General features: G+C 39.4%; 4 protein-coding genes across 4 annotated transcripts; 1 reads left to right on the plus strand and 3 right to left on the minus strand.

Annotated features, from left to right (window-relative positions):
* Positions 1-8: 8 nt before the first annotated feature.
* LOC144655352 (shieldin complex subunit 2-like) lies at positions 9-4,700 on the minus strand. Its single transcript, XM_078515592.1, has 3 exons — positions 4,479-4,700; positions 2,438-3,655; positions 9-1,246 (listed from the first exon to the last, which is right to left on the minus strand). The coding sequence occupies exons 1-3, from the start codon at positions 4,579-4,581 to the stop codon at positions 387-389; spliced, it is 2,181 nt and encodes a 726-aa protein (XP_078371718.1). The 5' UTR covers positions 4,582-4,700; the 3' UTR covers positions 9-386.
* Positions 4,701-4,708: 8 nt separating this feature from the next.
* On the plus strand, positions 4,709-8,704 carry LOC144655407 (uncharacterized protein C9orf85 homolog). Its single transcript, XM_078515670.1, has 4 exons — positions 4,709-4,938; positions 5,562-5,675; positions 5,925-6,007; positions 7,592-8,704. The coding sequence occupies exons 1-4, from the start codon at positions 4,733-4,735 to the stop codon at positions 7,762-7,764; spliced, it is 576 nt and encodes a 191-aa protein (XP_078371796.1). The 5' UTR covers positions 4,709-4,732; the 3' UTR covers positions 7,765-8,704.
* LOC144655361 (lysosomal acid glucosylceramidase-like) lies at positions 8,431-21,703 on the minus strand. The gene is made up of 6 exons (XM_078515603.1): positions 21,273-21,703; positions 19,232-19,700; positions 17,979-18,236; positions 17,076-17,196; positions 9,585-9,719; positions 8,431-8,676 (listed from the first exon to the last, which is right to left on the minus strand). Exons 1-6 carry the CDS (start codon positions 21,682-21,684, stop codon positions 8,431-8,433), a joined length of 1,641 nt encoding a protein of 546 aa, XP_078371729.1. The 5' UTR covers positions 21,685-21,703.
* Positions 12,318-15,015, minus strand: LOC144655398 (adrenocorticotropic hormone receptor-like). The gene has a single exon (XM_078515660.1). The coding sequence runs from the start codon at positions 14,675-14,677 to the stop codon at positions 13,760-13,762; it is 918 nt and encodes a 305-aa protein (XP_078371786.1). The 5' UTR covers positions 14,678-15,015; the 3' UTR covers positions 12,318-13,759.
* Positions 21,704-21,709: the final 6 nt, after the last annotated feature.

The following is a 21,709-nucleotide window of genomic DNA, read 5'->3' on the forward strand; positions in this document are numbered from 1 at the left end:
GGGGGGGGGGTAGGGGAGGGGAAGACGCTATAAAATATTCTTCAGACCACTTTGCTTATTTTCCTTTTATTTGTTGAGAAAATAAAGGTGATTACTATGGGAAAAGTCTGCTTTTGCGTCTTCTCCTAGCCACTCGAACAATTGCCGTTTCGCTAAAATTCTCGTATCTCGCACTTGAAGGGATTCCGATTCTCATTGGCCAATCAGAAAGAAGCACGAACACACCAAACGCCCTCATGTCAGCTTCTCGCTTTAAGCTACGTAATGTTACCTAGCAACAACGCTGGGGAAATCCGCGGGCTCAATCACTTTCCGCGCTCTATGCCCGACAACCGTTTGAAAATGGAACTGGTGCGTTTAAAAAAAAATACGCTTTTTTTCTCTAACTACTCTCCATTCGGACTTGAACAAAACCCGCTCTCTAAAACATCAAGTTTTTGAAGAGTGAAGGATCTGTTCTCAATAAAACTATTTTCGTCAAGTGTTATGCGACAGGCGATGAGCGCCTTGCATTGGCTGCCCTTAGTGACAAGTGCTTCCACGCGTTCAACAAAACTATCCACGAAACTCTGGTCACGTGACGACGTATTAGCGGTTCTTTGCAGCAACGTTTTGGCGGGAAAACCTTCAAAGAGGCGGGAAATTACGCTGTTGAATGCTTCCACTTCTAAAGACACGTGACAGTCACTGAGGTAAATAGTCAAAGGCTTGTAGTAATGAGCTATGGTGTATTTGTAGTGAGGACTTGTCACGACGCAATGCGAACACTGGCCGTAAACTCCATTTTGGTCTTGTAAAAGGAGCCGGGAACACGAACCACAACCAATGTACACCAAATTGCCAAGGTTCGCTTTTACTTCATCTCTTGTGGATCCGGTCTGGTCAAAAATAATTATGTCGTCGAGACAGTGAAATTTTACCGAAGAAATCTTCGCTTCCACTTCGGCCAAGCCCAAATACTTCGCCTCCAGTAAATCGCGCAGACTAGCGAATTTCCTCGCCTCTTCGGTGCTTTCGTCAAATTGTGACATGATTGAACGAGAATTTTTGTCTTCTGGGGATAGTTTTGTCTTTGTTGATCTTGGAGTAGAGTGAAGAGACACACACCCACTATCACTGCTATACTTGGCCGTGAGAAACTGGAATTCCCAAACCTGCCCCAGTCCTTCTTGAAGCTGGTTCATCCACGCGGCCTGTCTGCCCCAGAGAAAGAGTTCTATTTTATCGCATGGTCGCTCTTGTAAGACTGTGTGAAAAAAAAAAAAGATATGACTTGTGAATTTGACAATTTGATTGGGATAACACCACCTCGTAAATACAATTATTTTCAGACGATCTACTCTTAAGGTGACTCGATCGAAATAAATGACGTGCTGTATGCCTGTCAAAAATTTCTAATAACTTCACCATTTCTGACTCGATTTCCCTGAAACTTTCGCATTTTACTCGAAATTTATCGACAAATAATACGCACGTCCATATGTCGATGTAATGATCTTGAGTTTTGCGCGATGTTAACTTTATTTAACACACCTATTTGAATAAAACTGCTATTTACAGAAAACTAAGCGCTAAGATTTCGTTTTAACTACTGCAACTAGCTCATTATAACATCACTGGTATGACTCTCTAAGTTTTCGAAAAATCGTCGGAACAGAAACCTCGATAGAATTTGATCATCAAAATATTAATCTCGGGCAAACTTCGAGGCTGGGAACGCTCCAGCGCTTCCACATTTCGCCCAAATGTACCATAACCGAAGACAAAGAAAGTTCAATGCATCAGTTTTGTTTGCTCCAAATCACATTCGGCTATTTGTAACGATGAAAAAGTTTGAGCAAAAATTATAAACTCAACATTTGCGTCAAAATTTAGGAAAGACGCCAAATTTACGTTTTCCTAAATTACATGAAAACTAACCGTACGAATTGATTAAAACAACCGGACCATTAAATTGAACATCTTACACAAACTTTGCGCTACTAATTAACTTTGCTACGCGAGTCACCTTAACACACGTTTATAAAACGAAAGTTTGATCAAATCGTTTATGAAAAAATAAATCGACGGAAGCTTCAAAATAATTGGCGAACAGCAATGTTGAAAAAACACAAGGTAAGTGATAATAAACCTTGAGGCACAAGGATGATAAGGATTGGAGGAAAATTAAGGTTAACTTTTTCAAGATGAGTTATATGCAACAAAAACTTATTGTCGATAAGTATAGACCATGAAAATGATGCAAACTGTAACGCAATGCACTTCCGGAAAACTTCAGAAATTGTCATGTCTTCTAGACCTCGTGAAACGTCAACTGGGACATTTGGGTAGAAAAAGAAGTCTTCCATGCTGTCACGCGCGTGCGCGATTTTACACTGATTTTTCCTCTAACCACGACCCTGGAAACATGTGGTCTATTTGTTAAAGCAACGCTTACCTGCTGTAATTCTGGTCAGCTGTTGACCACCAAAGCGATAGGTACTTGATGGCGGCGAGGCTCTGTGAACACTAATCAGCTTTCCTCTAAAGTGAACCAAGGTATTGTCACGCAGTTGTGAAATTTCAGTAAATTCCACATTTCTCTTTGTATGACAGACAGCAAGGAGATAAGGGTGTTCTGATCTAACCCATCCAACCAGGGCATCGAGCCGTTCTTGCGAAACTAACTTTAGACAATTATTTGAAAGAAGTCTTTTCGGTTGATGAAGATTGTAGAACCCCGAATTGAAAGTCGTCTGCCCAACAAACTCATCACGCCATTTTCCAACCTTGATCGATGTAGCAACAGCAAAATCACCGGGAGTTATTTTCTCTGTCCAACTCGATGCTTCTCTCCAGAATGTTAGTTTGAAACAGGACTTTGATTCATCCGCGACAACCAGCGAAGACAGAGCCACAAAGCTTCCAGCATTTACACCCGATTTCACCCGAACTTCTCGAGTGTCATTAACTTGAATGACAACGAAGAGTATATTTACCAAGGAATTTTCTTGGGTGCATTCTTTGAGGGCAGTAAGCTTCTCGCAAACTCTTGGTACCGTGAAATCGCTCGAAGGAATTCCGAGTTCACGAGCATTGTCGAAACTTGTCGGAGATGTATCGGAACTCCCTCGGGAAGCCATCGGCTTTAAGCTTTTCTTTCCGATGCTCCCTTTGTTCACTGGGCTGCAACTGTCACTGGGAGTAGAAGGGTATTTGTCTTGAGTATAAACATCCTCCATCGTTAACTGATGTGTATCATAATCACAAGCAAACTCATGAATTTCGTCGGACTTTCTCTTGACACCTCTATTGCCATCAGAACTAGAAATACTAGAACTTCCAGCACTCTTCTCAACAAGGAGTCTTTGACTTGCAGACCGTATGTCTTCAAATTCTTTCTGTAAATCTTCCTTGTTTGTAATGCCGTCAGCTGAGTGGAATGTCGTTTCAAATCCAAATGATAACTCGAAAGGAAGTGAAGAACTTTCACTGTTCCTAAATTCACTTTCCAGGTAGAAACAAACCGACTCCTGGATTGCAAGCGGGTCATATTCAAGCCGGATGTCACTCTCTTCAACGGCTTCAACATCGTTGCTGTTTTTACAGTTTTGCTGATCACAGACAACAAACGAGTTTCCACTAAGCTGTAAAGTCGATTTTCTCCAGTGCCCTTCTGCAAGACGTGAAACAAAGGTGAAAATGGTCAATCTAGCAATCAATAGCTTTATCAACATAAAAATAAAGACCCAGGGTAGGGGCGGGACAGGGGCGGGGCAAGGGACTCGTAGCCTCCTAAACAGACGTTCTTCTGGCTCATGACGCAATCTTTCCTCCCATCTGCGGAGGAAAGATTGCGTGCCCAGGGGGGTACTTGCAGTATACATGACGGGGAGGTCCGACGTATTTTTTTGGGTTGAAAATTTACACCCTCTTTTTTTTTGGGTCAAGAGATCTGTCATGTATTTTTTTAGGTCTTAAAGTCTGTTTGATTGAATAAATCAGTATCGAGGTGCTAGGTCTTGTACTTTTTGGGGTAGAAAATTGTGATGACAGGTATTTTTTTGGGTAAAAAATTTCAGGCTCATGTATTTTTTGGGGTTCGCAATATGAAGCTCCGTCGGACCCCCCCCCGTCATGTATACTGCAAGTACCTCCCCCCCCCCACTGGGATTGCGTGACTTGCCAGAAGAACGTCTGTTTAGGAGGCTCAGAGGTGTCTTTAAAACTTAAAATTTCACTGCAGTAGTTATTTTGCGGACGGTTATCGATGGTTCTGATGGTTGTCCCCTTATCCCTGTAGGCTAGATTGTTTCCCTATTGGTTCCCTACTCCTCTAACAAGTCTCCATAGAACACACAGCTCTAGCAAAGCCCGGTAGCAAAGCCTCGAATCTTCGACCGCAACGCGGGAACGCGCTAAACATTTTACGGATCATGTATGTAGTTGGTGCGAAGTCGATCTTCTATTGATCAATCCAAGAAAGAACATAAACGTACCTCGATTTTTAACATTTGACCCTTTTTGCATGCACTCCAAGCATATTTGCGGGGCGGTGAAAATGAGAACTTTCGCGGTTTTTGACGCGTCTCGTTCCGCCATATTGGATTCTGGTCAGCAGTTTCGAGGTAGGACTTATGCGCACACAACAACTTGCACTTGTTTTTGCGAACGACACCGCTGACAAAAAGCAATAGCACGTTGGATCGAACGTTGCGTAAACAAGCAAATTTTGGGCAATTAATTGTCAAAAATGAGTACAAGAAAGGGAAATAACTCGAAAAAAGGGCAAAGACATCAAAATACGAAAGCTTACAAGAATGATCTTCACGATACGAGCAAGAAAACCAAGGAAATCAACAGATTAGTGGTCGGTGGCGTTTGTGCAAGATGCCGGGAGGTCATAGAATGGAGAAAGAAGTTCAACAAATACAAGCCACTTACTGCTCCTAAGAAATGGTAACTTTCTTTTCTGTATATTTATGATTTGTAGCTTTCGGAATCTTTTAATTTATGTGGCAAAACACTGGGTCAAGCGACTCCTCCCCCCCCCCCAGGGGGCTACGCAGGATTTCAAGTGACAGGGATTAGGGGCAAAAATCAAGACCCAAAAAATCCTTGGGGCTTCAACAAAATCTAAAAAATCCCTAGATCAAAAATTAACCTTCCAAAAATCAATATCAAAACATGTTTGTTTGTACTTTAATCGCAGAACTATGCAGCCAAGGCACTATAACAAATCTGTAGATTGTTTTTTTAAAAACCTCCCAAAAACTTTATTTTTTGGCAGAGAGGCATGATAGTCAGAAATATGTTTCACTGGTATATTCGCAGGCTATCAAATTATCATCCTATGCACACCTAGGTATAAACACGGTCACCTCAAATTTCTGAACCTTCTTGGCTTAAAATTCTTGACTTTTCAGAGAGTCTGAAAGTCTGAAGTCCCAGTCTGAAGTCTTGAATTGTATTTCTTTTACTGACAGGGAGGGGAGAGAGTGAAGGGTGAGTTGACCGAAAAAGGTCTGACTACATGTAGTAGTGAATTAGAATATTCTTTATGTTGTTTTAATCTGTTCCAGTGTGAGATGCGAACAGAAAACCATAAAACATGCTTACCATACTGTGTGTAGTAGATGCGCGAAGCAAGCCAAGGTGTGTGAAAAATGTGGACAGTCCCAGGAGATAGTGGCAAAGTAAGAGACACGTTCATGCAGTATACCTATAACGATATGCGTTAGCACTCTCCTTCCGATAAGCCATCCCCCACCCCTCCCACATGAATTTATTGGTCCACAGTAATCCAAATGTTCAGTACTGTTTTAAAAAGAGGTATTCTGAGTTTCTGTTTCCTTTGAGACTACCCTGTCATACAATGAAAACATTTTGATGACTATTCAACATAATAACTGTTGAACCTATATTTGCATTGTTTTATGTTTAAGATCTGAACCAAGTCCAGCAGAGAGAGCCTCTGAGGACAGCATGTTACAGCAAGAACTAAAAGCCATGACAGAAAGACAGAGAAGTAAGCCGTGCACTGTGATATTATATTATTTCTGTGATAACAAATTTACATTATTTTGTTGATGAAGCAGAGTGGTTTAAGATAAATTTATCAGTAGACTACATGCCCATGCTCTGAGGCTTCTTTTGTGCTTAGCAACCCCCATGTACATCCATTTGCCTACTAGAAGATGGTTTTCCATGTTCTATAAGAAAATAATGCACGCTTCAGGTCTATAAAAGCTGCTAGTGGATGCCCGAGCCGTAAGGCGAGGGCATTCAGCTGCTTTTATAGACCTCAAAAATGCATTATTTTCTTATAGGACATAGGAAAACCATCTTCTAGTGGGTTTAGAATATAGCATTAAAAAGAGCACAGAACTTACAAGACTTGCGGCAGCTCACAGCCGCTCACAGCATTTACAAACGCACGCAACATCGGTAAATGTGAAAGTTTAGTTTATTCTTTTCTTTGGCGGCTTCTTTATAAATAAACCAAGATACCATTTCATTCATATTTCCTATTTATAGTCCTTTCTCCGACTACCAAAAGATTCTCACAAAGCCGACAAATGTAGTTGAAATATTTACGTATTCAAGCCTACCGGTACTTCAATTTCATTCAAATGCAACATTTCCATGTGTTCGTTTCACAGCAAGTTTTTCAAATTCGCCTCTAATTTCAATTTAAAAAGAACGAAAGTGGAGTGTTCTGTCTTCAGATTGTGGCTAAAAAAGGTTTCTTACCTCAAAGCATTTCTAGAGTCCGGCTTGTTTTGCTAAATAATTTCCAATCAATTTCGGCAGTTCAGGGCAAAATAGTGGCGTACACAACTCTAAAGAAAAACTTACAAAAAAATTTCAACAATTCTTTCTTCATCTGTCGCTTCCTTTGGCACTGTCTTACTTCCATTTAAGCATGTAAAATGTTTCTGATAAAAACTTGCTGCTTTAAAGCATCATTTAAACAACAAAACAAGAGAATAGAGGTGAAGTTGACGAAGTCGCGCGTTCAGCGAAATTTGACAAACAATTCGCACATCCAGGGTACCTGGCTTCTATAGTTTTCAGCTATGTTCTATAAAAAATAATGCCCGCTAGAATTCCATTGCATGTATACATCCGCTATATTCTAAAACTCAATAGTGCATACTGAGTCATTAACCATTTGTTAAAATTAATATAAATAACTTACAAGTACATTGTAGCCAAGTCGACTATTGCTTAGAGGAAACTGAAAGTCAAGTGGTCTAATGATTGCTAATGATAGCAATGAGAAACTTGGCTAGTATAATTATTTTTAGACATTTAAAATCCAAAAAAAGAAAAAAAAATTTTCAATGTGAGATGGGCATGATATGTGTTTTATAATTATTGGGGTATGTTTAGTGATATGAAGATTAATCAGATTCATGGGTTGAATATAAATCTTACATGTAAGTGAGGAACAATAACTGAGAAATGCAGAAGACATTATCATTCTTATAAAAGTTTTTTTTAATTATTTTTTATTTATAAACCATACAAAATATTGTAACTTATTAGCTGTTTAATGCAGACCAAACAATTTGATTGTTATTTAATAATTCATTTGCATTCCTTACAGGAACCTTCTTTAGACATCTTGAAAAAGGAAGTAATGATGATATAACAGAAAGTGCAATGTCACAAGATTCTGCAGAAGCCAGTAAAATCACTACATCTGATCTATCTTCCAGTGACGATGATGATGAACTGTCAGATCCTGACGAGTCAATAGCTGATGAGCTGGGCTCTTGACAGTTCAAAAATGCTAACTGTCTGTATATTTTCTCAATTTTAAAATATCAAAATTCATTATTATACAGTGGGGCTCTTGACAGTTCAAAAATGCTAACTGTCTGACTGTATATTTTCTCAATATTCAAGTGTCAACTAAAAAATTCATACCAGTAATCATACATTCTAACTGTATCATCACATAAGCCTTTGATTAATGCTCATGGCTTGTACCGTCAACTCTCTCTAAATGGACACCTCCATAAGACGGACACCTCTGTAAGACGGACACCTGCTGTTGGTCCCGTCCCTGCTGTTTTTTTAGTCATTTTACTGTAACTAAACCCCCTATTTAACGGACATCTCTGCAAGACAAATGGTGTCCATCTCAGAGAGAGTTGACTGTATTATCTCTTCACTTAAGAAAAAACCCAACAATAAACAAAAATAACAATTACAACAATAAAAAAAATAGAATTTGTCTCAAATCAATAAATAATCTAGCTCTTTGCAGATATTGCAGGGCTATGATGCTGACTAAGTTATCTTTTTCTTTGCACTTCAACTAAATTCATTAATTTTATTTATTTACTTTTTATACTACTCTCGAGTTTAAAAAACGTGACAAAAGGATTCTACATGTCGACTACCTACACTCTCTAAACTGTAAGAACCGTGTAGCCAGTTTCACCAGATGTAAGTCTGAATGGAAGACGGTGGTACAGTTTCTGTGATCATACCATCTTGAAAGTGAATTTGCAGTGCAATTTCTTGGTCTTCCGTGTTAAGTACAATAACAACTGTCGAGGACTCAGGCCCTGGAGTCATGAACCCAATGAACTGAAGTGTAGATTCTTCACTTGCTGTGACTTTAATTCTTTGTGAACCAGGAGGCACAAACTTGCTAAAATGGCCAAGATGGTAGAACATTGGCTGCAAATAAAACAAATACGAAATGGAATCTGTTATACTGTGGTTATGTGTGTGTGTGGAATTGAGGGTTTTTTCTAGCAATTCTCCCAAAGTTGTTTGGCTGTTTTCATTCCAAGACATCAATTTCAGACAGCAAACGATTCTGCCTTATTTGCTGTTAAATTAATATCGTATTTTGCTGTTGTGACATTTTTGTCTCAAGAAATGTTGTATTAAAAAGTCTTTCAAAGTTAGGACAATTAGTAACCGTTTGGAGTAATATCTAAATTTCTTGTCTAATTTAAGGAATTTTTTTAAGTTTCACGAGGCTTTGATAATGAGTTTTGACGAAACGACTCTTCTCTTCTTCAGAGTAGATTGTCTCCTTGTCTTCACGAACGCGGGGGAGAAGAGACTACATGACAAACACAAAGAGCATCTGCATAGGAGACTAGAGACGGTGGCAAACAAGGACATTATGTCGGACTCGTTTCTCGTGATGTTTTCTTGGGCAAGCAAACGGGAAAACATTTGTTACGGACACAAAATGTTTCTGAAAGAAATCAGAAACATTCTTTATGTTTCGGACACAAATTTTCTCATGTGCTACAGTTACGCGCGGACAAACAGGGAAACATTTGTGTCGGCAACATTGTGTGCTCGTTTTCCACCACCTTAATCCAAAAACTGCTATGACCGGCAGAGCCGGGGGGCTGGGGGGGGGGGGTGCTTTAGGTCCCCCCCCCCCAGAATTTCCGAAAAAATAAAGACTTACTAAGAGAAAAGTATTTTAAGCCCCCCCACTTCAAGTCACTAGTCAGCCCCCCCCACTTGGAAAATTGCTCCGCCGTCCCTGTGAAACGGTGAAAAGTGGACTTTTGCAACCCAAAGGTGTGAAGAATAGTTACATCTCTAAGTTGAAACTGTACCTGTTTGTAGAAAAACCCATTCTCTGCATCAACAATAATCGGTGAATCAACAAAGTTCTTCACCCAGTTGGGTCCTCCTTGCATGTTAAGAGCTAGGTTCCAGTCCACCCATCCAACAGACCAGTTCAATAAGTCCTGAAAGATGATCCAGAATTTAAAAAAGTGAATAGAACCGCTCCCAGAAGAATCATTTGTCAACAAAATTAAAGGGACTGTGTCACGGCTAAGTTAAGTTTATTTTATCAAGTATCGCCAATTACTCTGTATGAAACTTAATGTTTGCAAAGAATTACTTGTATGAATCTTAAAGTGTCTATATAGCCTACAGGTTTTTTGTGGTTTTCGTATCTCTATAATGCATAAACAAGTATTCTAAAAGAAAATTTTGGATTCCGCCACTTTTTCGCTGCAAAATCGAGCTTTAAAGTTCCCGCTTCGGCCACGCCCAAAGAAGTTGACCGGGAGTCAAGACAAGAAAGAGTCTGGGTTCCAGACCGGCTGTGACGTCAAGTCAGGAACCGCGAAATCTTGCCGCCAGTTGAAGTCAGCATTTCTTCTGTTATCGCGAGGAGATACTGACGGTAGAAATATACCAGATAGATGCGTTGTTGCGGTATGCTCGAATACTCCAAACGCAAAAAGGGTATTGTGTTGCATTTTGGGGTGATGTGAAAACAGAAGCAAAGGCTAGAAGGAAAAAGTAGATGGACTTCGTCAAGTTAAAACCTACAAAGTGGAATCCGAGTGCTTCGTCCGCCGTCTGCGCTTGCCACTTCGCTTCCAGGGATTTTACAAGAAGACATTCCTTTGAAAATCTCAAATGCCAACGGTCGCTGATCTAAGATGATATTGGCGTTGTTTCTGTGCCAAGATTTCACCGGAATACTTTCGAAGAAGAAGAGTTGTCCAATCGAAGTCGTCATCGGGTATTCATTACTCATTATTCATTTGATTGAGTTTATCTTCTCGAGAGACAAGACATTCGTCTCGCTAGACGCCTAAAAAACTACCAGTAAACGTCTCCAACTTCTACGAGATTTTTATTACCTACTGTCAACCATACATGTAGAAATAATAAGCGAGCAAGCGACGCCAAGCCGAAGATAACATGTAGCTGAAGCGACGTTTGATTTGTCGACCAGGCAAGGTGAAGCAAATTATTTCTCCCTCGAATATCGCTTGTATTTCTATTTCTATTACTTGTAAGTCTTGTTCAAAAAGTCTTATTAAAATGTGATCTTTATAAACGAAGTCTCTGCGTTCGTACGTAGCTTTTCAGGGTTTCAACTCCCATACATGTAAAGTTATAATTTTATCGATCGGTCTCCGCAAGCGCTATTGTTTGTTTAAAGTGCGTACAATGAAAAGTAAGCATTGTTACAACAAAAAGAAAAGGTTTTTCTAAGTTATAAAAGTAAAAAATCGATAGGTTGACTTTGTTTGTTAATCGTTTTTGAGACAATCAGTCGCACGTATCATAGGCGTGTGTTGTCGGCATTTCCAAACGCGTGAAAAGTCGCTCGTATTTTGATTAGGCTGTACATGTAACAAGAAGGACTAAAGTAGCTCGTATTTTTATTAATCTGTTATAAGAAGGACTAATAAAAGTTATAAACATGTTTATTAACATTAATCTTTGAGTCGAGTTCCGCTTGTTCACGTGCGTATCAACTTAGGGCACATTTATTTGCAACATACGCGAATAGCCGTCGCATTAATATTTGCCCGTTGGATTTTTTTATTGTTTTCAAGCTAAAAAGCAATAGAAAATTCAACAGGCAAATGCGACGACTATAATTCTTTGTCGTATACAAAGGTCGCCTAAAGAAACAGCCCACGCGCCAAATTGAAGTCTACCGACGCGACAAGTTTCGATTCAAAACAAACAAAAGCTTGCAAGAATACAACATTCAAATTCAATGTGCTGTGTGAGTTTCAAGGACAATTTTTCGGGAATAATAGTGCTTACCGTCTACTCGTAATATTGTTTTCATTTTCGTTTCACATCTGTAATGAAAATTAAAAGTTTTACAGCCTGAGAATGTAGATCGATTTCCGTCCATCGTTGTAAGTTTTGCGACACGTCAAGTTTCCATTCAAAGCTTTCTGGAATAAATTTGCGTTGAAAATGCAAATTAAACGCGCGGAGTGAGTGTTAGGAAAAAGTATCTATATACCGGTATGTGTCCAATTCAACGACTCTGTTTAGCCAGTTTTGTAATTCTCGTTTCCTCTCTTCAATAATTTGCCTCTCTCGATTATATTCTTCTATCCATGCATTGTCCGCCAGAGGTTCTTGAGAGTAAGCGCCTTCTTCTTTGTCACTCTTATCTTCTACTGCAGTGCAAGCGATCGATTCGAGTTCCCCGGACTCGATCTCTTCGTTCGAATCAGATGAACTACTAGTCTCGTCTTCTTCAGATAATAAATCGCTGTCAGGCGAGTATTTCATCCAAACTCGAAGAATTCTTGGGAAAAACAAACCTTATGTAGTGGCTGTCAAGCAAATAAACAAATGCAAACGCTTCGAGCGGTTCCTGACATGACGTCACTCATCACCAATCCTCGATTACGCGGTCAACTTCTTTGGGCGTGGCTGAAGCGGGAACTTTAAAGCTCGATTTTGCACCGAAAAAGTGGCGGAATCCAAAAAAATCTTTTTGAATACCTGTTAATGCATTATAGAGATACGAAAACCACAAAAAACCTGTAGGCTATATAGACACTTTAATGGCAAAACCATGGCTTCATTGCAACCAAATGGGTCTCCCGGGCGTTATAATTTCAAGTTACAAGCAAACTGTTCAGCCTAACAACACTTCAAAAACCCGAATGGCAATCCGTTTCAATCTTCGTCACTTTTGGCCATCAGTACCTTCTTTTGTATTTGCTGTGTCATTGAAATGTCCCTTCGCTGTTTTAAGAGGTTATTTTTAATTTCACCGGATTTGATGGCCATTTTCCATTCCTAAATTTGACTAAATCCGTGACACAATCCCTTTAAAGATCGTGTCAAAGTAAATCAATGAATGAAGTTTCAAAACTATATATGGTTTCATGCCTTTTATCTAATGAGAAGTTACAGGAACATTTATACGGCCATAAAAAAAAAACAACACGAAAACGAGGCGATAGACTGAGGGAAACAGAGCAGCTGCCGGCCTCAATGCACATGCTATTTGTTGCTTGCATGAGTGGGGCTGTCAACCGACTCATTTTATTTACTTAATTTTAATGCAAATCCTTTTTTAAATTGTAAATCGCCACTGCAATTTTTTTGGGTGTGCTAAACATCTCAAAACAAAACTGACAGAAGTCGTGTTTGGACAGCTTGCTATTCATTCGACTTTCAGAATGATTTTTTTATTATTATTTACAAAAGAAAGTTAGAAGGTTTTGTTCTCTGTTCATCTATTTGAGAAAATAAATAAACGCCATCCCTGAAAAAAACTTCAAACTTTAATAAACGAGCGCTCCGGTCCTTCAATACTGATCATTTACAGTATTCAGTCTTGGCAATAATTTGTAAAACAGTCTTTTTATCAATGATCGAGAATCGCCGCGAGTTCCAATTCGCTGAACCTGATTACGTTGATAAAGACGATCAGGAAATGACTAAAATACAATGAATCACCCTGCGCAGTCGTTTAAAAACAATTGACGGGAAAGTAATACGTTAAACAAATGACTGATTTATCCAAAATATTGTTTTTTAAAGTTCTTTTTACATGATAACTTATTTTGTAAAAAATTAGGTCACGTTTGATTTATGATCTAGTTAATTATCATAAAGAAATGAGTCTTATAAATGTGCGATGCAGCCAGGCAAGCGAGGCGTGTGAGTCAAGGCAGCGAAGCATGCGAGGCAGAAATATCTACTCCAAATAAAAAGGCTAACCGCAAGCTACCTAAGCTAACTGTTGGCTAACCGGTGTGCTATTAAGGCTAACCGGAGTGCCATTTAGTCTAACCGAAGTGCTATTTAGGCTAGACTGTAAAACAGTCGTATTTGATAAGCGCTTTTATCAACGACTTTAGAGGAAAAAACGACTGTTTTGCAGTCTATATTTAGGCCAACCGGAATGGATCGCATGCCTCGCTGCCTCGCACTTTGTGACGCACCCTCAAGAAATACACGTAAATGCATATTATTTTTTTTAGGGCAAATGAAACTATTAAGATGGTATCGCTACATTGTAGTCGGTATTTCCTTCGGTGTGGGGCTGCGCTTTTCTTCTACAAAGTCCATATAAAATGTTCTTTACGGCCATGCGAATTCCTTTCAGCCTCCAAGAATACAGCAGAGGGTTCAAGCTGGAATTTATGTATACCAACGCCCAAGAAATTTCAAATGCAATTTTCAGAGAAATGTTGGTTTTAAACACTGGAAATACTAACGCTAGCGAGATGTACGGAAGGTAGCATAATAGGAAAATTAAATACACGTAAAACATAGCTAGGAAGGAATGTCTGAATCGCAAGATATTCACGAGTCCTGCGTTTGATATTTGGCAATGTTGTTGTGTGTTAATCTCTCTTCTATGCCGTTGCACTACACGATAAATCTTGAAATACAGCACGGCGTTTAATGCGAAGCAGCCAATAGCGATGAAGGATCCCGTAAACTCGTCGTATGCGGGAAACCACAGAGTCACAGTACAAATTATAGTTGATCCAACGCAAAGAACACCAAGAAAACAGCATACACGCCGTACTGTAACAAATTCTTTGTATCGTAAGTGGAGACGCAAGGCAAGATATCTGTCCACGCTTAGAGCAGTGACAGTAAACATCGAGAACGAGCACAAGATGGCTGATAAAAATGCTGTGGTTGAAACAAAAATATGTTTCTCCAGGCTTCCGTTGGTAAAGACATGCGGGTTAAATCTAAACGTTATGTACAACGGTTGAACGATTAGTCCCACACAAAAATCGGATATAGCGAGACTGATCAAAATAACATTGGATGGCGAGATTAAAGACGGTTTCTTGACAAAGGCAGCGAGGATCAGCGAATTTCCAACAACCGCAAGCAAAGAAAACGGAATGTTTATGGCCGCATTGACGACGAAGGGAGTTGTATCGCTTCCCATTTATATTTTCGATCAGGAAAAATGGAAAAGCTCTACCATCGATAAAACAGCTCACACCGAAATTAAGCTTCCACAAAAATGGCGTAGGCACTAGATTAAAAATAGAAAAAGGTACTTAGGAAACTATATTCTTGTACAAATAAACTGACATCCGTTCGCTATCGACGTCAGTGAAATTGATCTAGTTCCTTGATTATTAAATACTGTTTCCTTGATACCATTGTGTCCATTGTTATCCTCGAAGAAAACCAAAGTAATTACAAGTTTCAAATGGACAAATGAAACTGGTGAATACCAAAACGGACGAATATAACTCATCAGTCAAGTGAATACCGGTATTGTTTATAGTGTTCACCGTTTGTTTTTCTCAGCAGCTGTATTTGTGTTTTTTATAATCTCATATACAGTCGAACCCCTATGAAACGCCGGCCACCCAGCGGCCACACCTAATAATGACCCTTATTAGGCAGCCAGTTACCTAAGTCCCAAAATTATTTTTGTCGTTAAATAGCACTATAAACTAAATAAAACCATATTTAGCGACTGCGGCCACCTTTTGGTCGTTTCGATGAATGTTTTCTATTGGCGATGAAAGTGCGAATGATAAATACAATTACCTTATTCTTACTACTTTTCGAGCGTAATAAATAATCTCGCAAAAATTCGGGAGCCGAACTTAACGAGTATTTATTTTTGCGATTGCAGAAAAAATTAGAGCAAAAGTGTATTAAATTTTTTTTCTGGACAAGTCGTCAAAGACTAGAAATATACAAAGGTCTGCTTAAATGTAACTACAGGAGCCAGCAAACGGAAACTTTGGTGACTGAACTAAGGAGGTCTTGGCCGATTTACGATAAAAAGAAACGTAATCAGAGGAAGGGGCTAGTCGGAAACAAGACGAAAAGATATTTTCAAGGATAGATAGTTATAGTTCAAAGCATTTATCACTTATATTGTTTTGAAATAAAATATGCGTGTTCTCTACTCAATTAAACTGACCGTAAAAACATTCAAAATATAAATGCAGTGTATAGCGCGCCAAATATAGGTATCTTTCAACAGAAATCCATTATTAATTTGAGTCTCGGCATTTGAGTTTTCTTTGAGAGGCTCTCTTAAGCTTCGGCCAACCCCTAGTTATTGGTAAGCGGCCACTTTGCATTTCAAACGATATAATAATTTTAACTGGTAAATAATACGCTAGATGAAAAAAAAATTATCTTTCCAACTTTCCATTTCCCCGAGGGTGGCCGCTTATTTCGCGGTATTCGCAAATTCTTGCACAATGTTTCATTTGACGCTCTACTGCATTTTTAAGTATCCGAGAGGGAAAAAAGGACTTCTATTCGCAATCAACTGCTACTGAATAAGATTTGTACAAAAGCAGGGAATTTTCGCAAATTTGTTATCAATACTAAACTCAAACCTCCCGCTAACTCGAACATTTTTCGATTCCCTTTTCTCACTAATTGTACCCTCGCTAACTCGAACTCTCCACAATTCGATCCTTTTTCAATTTCCCTTGAAGGTTCGAGTTATCGGGACTCAACTGTAGTCCTTTTGGGTATTAAAAAACTTTGTTGTGTGTCTTTTACAAATAATTTCAAATTCATGTCCAAATAAGCAGGTGTTTCCTTTCCCATGGTGTCCCGTTACCGGAATAATAAAGAAACTCTTCTCCCTTGCCCCACCCCCTCGGGCTCCGTATCCACGCTCACTTCCAGTTCTCTCACGGAGATCTTTGCATGTTAATCAAATGACCTGAAAAATACCTTAATACTGTACAGGAAATTAACGCTCCGTGAAGTTAAAGTGAAATTTAAACATTCGCATTAATTTAAGTCGCGTTAATTTTTATGAGGGATAATTTCCTCGTTATTAATTGGTTTAACTTCTCCTAGCAAGCAATGGCTTTCTTTTTTCACGCATGTTTATATTAATCTCTCACAAATTAAAGACGTTTACAATATTTCTGCTTCATGGTCTCTCAGAGAATAACTCTGAACAGCTGAGCTCTTTGATTTCGGCCAGCTGAAGATAGATTTAAAGTCATCAACATAATCGTTCTTGACGAAAGAAAGATTTTAAGTCCTTTACAAAATCTATCTTGACGAAATACGAGACCTCCTCTGTTCTCTCAAGTGCATAACACTCCACTTTGGCATCCAAAAGAGTATGGGGCCTAGTTGTGGCTAACGCTTTTTTTCCGATAAATTGCTATGTAGTGGATAAGTGTTGACAAACCAAACTGCGCTATTCACTGGATAGCGATTTTTCCGGTGGATAGTGTTGTCCACCCTTTGAACTACTATCGAAACAACTAGGGCTGGATGAACTAATTGTATACAATAATATAATCTTTATTGTAGTTTACATGTAAATGTTGTAAATCAAATACCTCAATGATGCTGTGACTATATTGATTTCCTCTTGACCAGTCCCCTAAACTGACTCTTGGCCCTTTGGAGGTCTGGGGATCAGCACAGGCTTCAGTGGCAAGAATAAAATGATCAGGAAATCTGTACAAGGAGGAAAAAACAAACAACTCTTAGTTCATAAAGGAATTTGCAAATTGCTATGCAGGCTAAATAACCAATAGCCAAATATTTTCATGTTCAGCTTAAATTACCATGATTATAATTAAGAACGTTTTTCTTAAAATTAAACGTTGTTCAATCCGCCCCTATTTTCGTTCAAATCCGAATCCGCATTACTTGAAAATTTCCTGTGGTATAGTTTCACCGCAACGGCCGGTAGATGTTTTTTATACCAATTGTTTAAGAAGTTTCGTTTCATTGCTTGTTTCTGCAACAATTCCGCCAACATACTAACGAAGACCGACCAAAGTATCCGATCTTCCTTTAGTATCCACGATCCAAACTTCCTGACATGAAGAGTCCAAAATCCGGGCCAAATTTCTCAGCTGATCCTCGATTTGTTATATTTTCAAAATCCGTGAATCCCCTCGATGAATCGCAAAAATCCACAATCCGTCCAAATCTGTTGATCCGTGAACCTATTCACCCCCCCCCCCCCCCCCCGCCTCCCCAGTCATGCTATCTGACGTGCTGGCATGTGAAGTAGCTCATGTCAACCATCCAACCCTTCACAGGTCAGCTGACGGCATTGTTTTCTAAAGGATTGTGCCAGTGGGCCATGATATGGCATTTGATTGATAAATAAGCGATATGCAGTGTATCATCAACTACACCATAGGCCTGCAATATGTGCAAATGTAACAAGATTCAAGAGATATTCTTTGAGTAAAAATTAGTGCATCAAGAGCATCTAAAACAAGTACCTATCGTGAGTCTCGCTGAGGACTTTGGCAGGAAGGTACTTGTCCATATACCAGTGCACACCAATTCCAGCAACATACTTAGCTGCCTCTGGATCACTTAGAATGGTATCTGCCCAAGATGTCAGAAATGGTCGTTGATCATCAAGCATGATTATTTTTACATCAGCATGACCTCGTGATGAGAGCACTGGCCCCAAGTCCTCCTTGATAAAGTCTCTTTCCATTTCTGGTGTGTATCCCATGCACTGAAAGGTAAAACTGCCGCACACACAAAAAAACTTGCAATTAATTACAGTCTAGAAACTCAATTTCTATAGGAAGTGCTGCTAGTGGTGCAATTTCGGCTTTCCACAATTTGCTTGTTTTGGCAACTTTTCATAATTTATTTCAAGCAACTTTTTCCTCTTCAAGCAACTTTTTTTCCTTTTGAGCAACTTGTTGCATTTTGAGCATTTTTTAATATTTAGACTGAAGATCTCCGAAGATTGTCCGAGTGTTGTTTTTCGAGGGCCATATGGACATTTCCGAAGATTAATGAAGTTTGCAGAAGATTTTCGAGGAACATCCGAAGACATTTCGACTTTTGACTCATTTCGCATAACAAAACTAGTCAGCAAACATGATGTCATCCATATCTTCACGATTTTTCTCAGTGAAAGAAATCATTGTAATTCAACAAATTTTTGCCTTAAAATGTTATTTAGATAGTAACCTCTGTTGCAGTAAAATTGCATGAAACTGCTTAGAAATCTTACCTTCAAAGGGAAATTAGCATATATTTGGAGAAATTTTCTTGATAAAAAAGCAGCATTTTGGGGTTTTTTGGGGCAACTTTCAAGAATCTTTTTCAGAAATTCCGAGCGACTTAGGTGCAATGTTTAGTAAGCTGGACTCTGGATCGAGTGGTCCGCATTCAATCCCTGGCTGGGACCAATGTGTTGTATTTGTGGGCAAGATACTACTCTCAAAATGCCTCTCTTCACCCAGGGGAATGAAGTGGTACCTAGGAATTTAATGCTGGGGATAAGTAACCCTGCAATGGACTAGCATCCCATCCAGGGAGGAGTGGAAATACTTCTAGTCTCTTTATGTTATGGAAACTGGGATAAGCTCTAGCTTGATGGGCCACTAGGCAAGCTTGATTGCAGACTTACATGTAACCTACAGTACCGTTACCTACCAATTCATCAAACCTCTATGGAAACTGAAATTGGTTTTTAAAATGAAATACAGAAAGATAGCAAAAATCTTACAACGGAATAAATCCATCTGATGGCTCATTCTGTGCTGTGACAGCCCAAATCTTTACTCCTTTCTCCTTATAGGCCTCGATAAACTTGGCAAAGTACAGAGCCCAGGCTTTATGGTATTTATCGCCTGCCTTGCCTTTCAACTGACCAAACCCTGTCATCTTATCATTTGTTTTCATCCATGCTGGAGCAGACCACGGACTTCCGAAAAATGTGATATTTCTCTTACTAGTCTTCATTGCAGTCAATATCAGTGGGATTTTGAAATTTAAGTCCTCGTCTGCCAGGCTAAAGTTTGCCATTTCAAGATCGCCGACATGGTCATTATAGGAGTAGGGTCTTGTAGAAAAATCGCAACTGGCCATGGGGATGCGTCCAATAGCATACTCTATACCCTCCTCTGAGTAATATGAAGAAAGAAGTCTCTGCCTCAAGGTTGAGCTGATGTTGTGAATATTAATAGTGGCAGCATCTACACCAAAAAGGAAGCAAACAGAATGTTATTGATTACATGTACGTAATATAAAACAGCTCAACACTAGCAACTCCAAAGTTTAACATATATAGCCAACATGTTCTGCATTTAATTGGTAGTATCCTACCAGTTGCGATTCTTACAAATATCTCTTCTAACTAGTGGTAACCACAGGTTAAAAAGTGCGGGCCTTGACGCACATAGACAAGGTACTGGTAGGCAGTGCCGATAAATTAATGACTGCAAAAGATAAAATGGACAAAAGACAATTATTCTGAGTAACGCGTCACGCAAGGATTTTTGCGGTGCAGTGTGAATTGAGATGTGATTTTTCTCAGTCGGTAAACTCGCTATCATGTTGTAAGTGTTATAACGAATTTCTCGACAATAACCGGTTGTTGGAATCATTCGCTTTCCCGTAATTTATCTGTGTCGATAAATAAATGATAAAATGGACAAAAGACAAATTATTCCGAGTAACTGGAATGCATGTTTATAATTTTGCTTATTGCCGCGAACCGATCAAAGTTATCTTTTGATTGTCGATTTGGGAATTGTAATCGAGCACGCGGTGTAAACTGATCGGGATGTGAATTTTTCTCAGTCGGTAAACTCGCTATGTTGTCAGTGTTATAACGAATTTCTCGACAATAAGCAACACATAACGCCTTCCATGTGACATAATGTTTAGATCTTATGTGACAAGCTGTTGAGAGATTAACTTATTTTTCGCATTCGTTCTTGGAGCACAGATTTTTCTCTTCCGGTGTTACGACAAACTGTCGTGATTGACACATTTTCGCATTCCGATCGTGCTTAGTGGAAGAACAAAAATTTTCAACTTCCGCTTCTCTATTCGGTTTATAAACGTGGCGCGCACGCGTAAAACGCAATCCGCTGGTCACTGTCAAGATTAGGGTTGCGGGCCTCTCTTGGGCCCGCAATTACAATACTTGTTTGCTTGTTTAGCCGCCTTGATTAGCACATGTGCACAGCAGTAAAGTGGTAAATACTTTGACACTTAAATAAAGTGATTGTTTCTTTAATTTCTTTTTTGCTTTATATCACTTTAATTATGCAGTTGCTTTGGCAACTCAGGGACAGCAGAACATTTTTCCAAATGGGGGGCTGACTAGTGACTTGAAGTAGGGGGGCGGGGGGGGGGGGGGTTAACAGGCCCAGCTCCTCCTCCTCTTGTAATATATATAGTTTTTGTTCATTTACACGTAATTCAGTCTAAGGACTGCCAAGTGTAAAAGTTTTTTTAATAATAAACGATATTTCTTTCTCTTCTCTTTCTCTCTCCTCCCCCTTCCTCGCCCCTCTACTTTCCCACACCCCACTCACACCCCACTGGGTACATTTACCTCTCTGTCATGTGTTTTGCCTCTACATGACAAATTATTTTGACTTGAAATATAAAATAGCTCAATTTATTACCAATCACCTATTTCCCAAGATAAACTTAAGATTTTCGCAATTTTCCTAGTAAAACCACGTTCAAACATCATTCATGACCTACACTTCGCTTGGGCTTCTCAGTAAAAACTTTTGATCCATTTCACATACCTGTAAATGCGCCTCCAAAACCAAGTATCTTTTGAAACGTTACGCTTGCATTCACCATCAACTTCGCATTAATTTGCCTTGAATTCAAGTTCAAACTCTTGTTAAACCTTGCTGTCTTCAACTTGAAACGATCTCCTGCTTTAGTGCTCGTGTAAACGGCATATTCTTCCGCCTCGAGTGGCGTTCCTTTACTGAACGAGTCGCAGTGATCCTCCGAGCAGACACAAACAGTTCCGCCGTGTCCAAAATCTTTGCTGATGCAGGAAGAATACTTCGGCGGGGAGAATGCGCTTGCATAAACAAAACAGATGCTTAAAAACGTGCAAATTATTGAGAGCAAAGACATTTTGGATTGGGAAACACTGCCTCCTCGCATTTTTCGGCAGGCGTTCCTCGTGTCTGTCCGATCCATTCTCCCACGCGACCATGTCACACAG

This window comes from Oculina patagonica, chromosome 1 (assembly GCF_052425735.1).
Source record: "Oculina patagonica isolate OP01 chromosome 1, crgOcupat, whole genome shotgun sequence".
NCBI lineage: Eukaryota > Metazoa > Cnidaria > Anthozoa > Scleractinia > Oculinidae > Oculina > Oculina patagonica.

Bases quoted from the DNA above. Each gene is read 5' to 3' on its own strand.
- LOC144655407 (XM_078515670.1), top strand. From the start codon at position 4,733: ATGAGTACAAGAAAGGGAAATAACTCGAAAAAAGGGCAAAGACATCAA. The intron at 4,939-5,561 runs GTAACTTTCTTT...AATCTGTTCCAG, and splicing joins CTTACTGCTCCTAAGAAATG to TGTGAGATGCGAACAGAAAA. The intron at 6,008-7,591 runs GTAAGCCGTGCA...CATTCCTTACAG, and splicing joins CATGACAGAAAGACAGAGAA to GAACCTTCTTTAGACATCTT.
- LOC144655352 (XM_078515592.1), bottom strand. From the start codon at position 4,581: ATGGCGGAACGAGACGCGTCAAAAACCGCGAAAGTTCTCATTTTCACC. The intron at 3,656-4,478 runs GTACGTTTATGT...CACGTCTTGCAG, and splicing joins GTCAAATGTTAAAAATCGAG to AAGGGCACTGGAGAAAATCG. The intron at 1,247-2,437 runs GTAAGCGTTGCT...TTTTTCACACAG, and splicing joins GCTGACCAGAATTACAGCAG to TCTTACAAGAGCGACCATGC.
- LOC144655361 (XM_078515603.1), bottom strand. From the start codon at position 21,684: ATGGATCGGACAGACACGAGGAACGCCTGCCGAAAAATGCGAGGAGGC. The intron at 19,701-21,272 runs GTATGTGAAATG...TTTTTGGTGTAG, and splicing joins TTTTGGAGGCGCATTTACAG to ATGCTGCCACTATTAATATT. The intron at 9,720-17,075 runs GTATTTGATTTA...ATCATCTTTCAG, and splicing joins ATAGTCACAGCATCATTGAG to GACTTATTGAACTGGTCTGT.
- LOC144655398 (XM_078515660.1), bottom strand. From the start codon at position 14,677: ATGGGAAGCGATACAACTCCCTTCGTCGTCAATGCGGCCATAAACATT.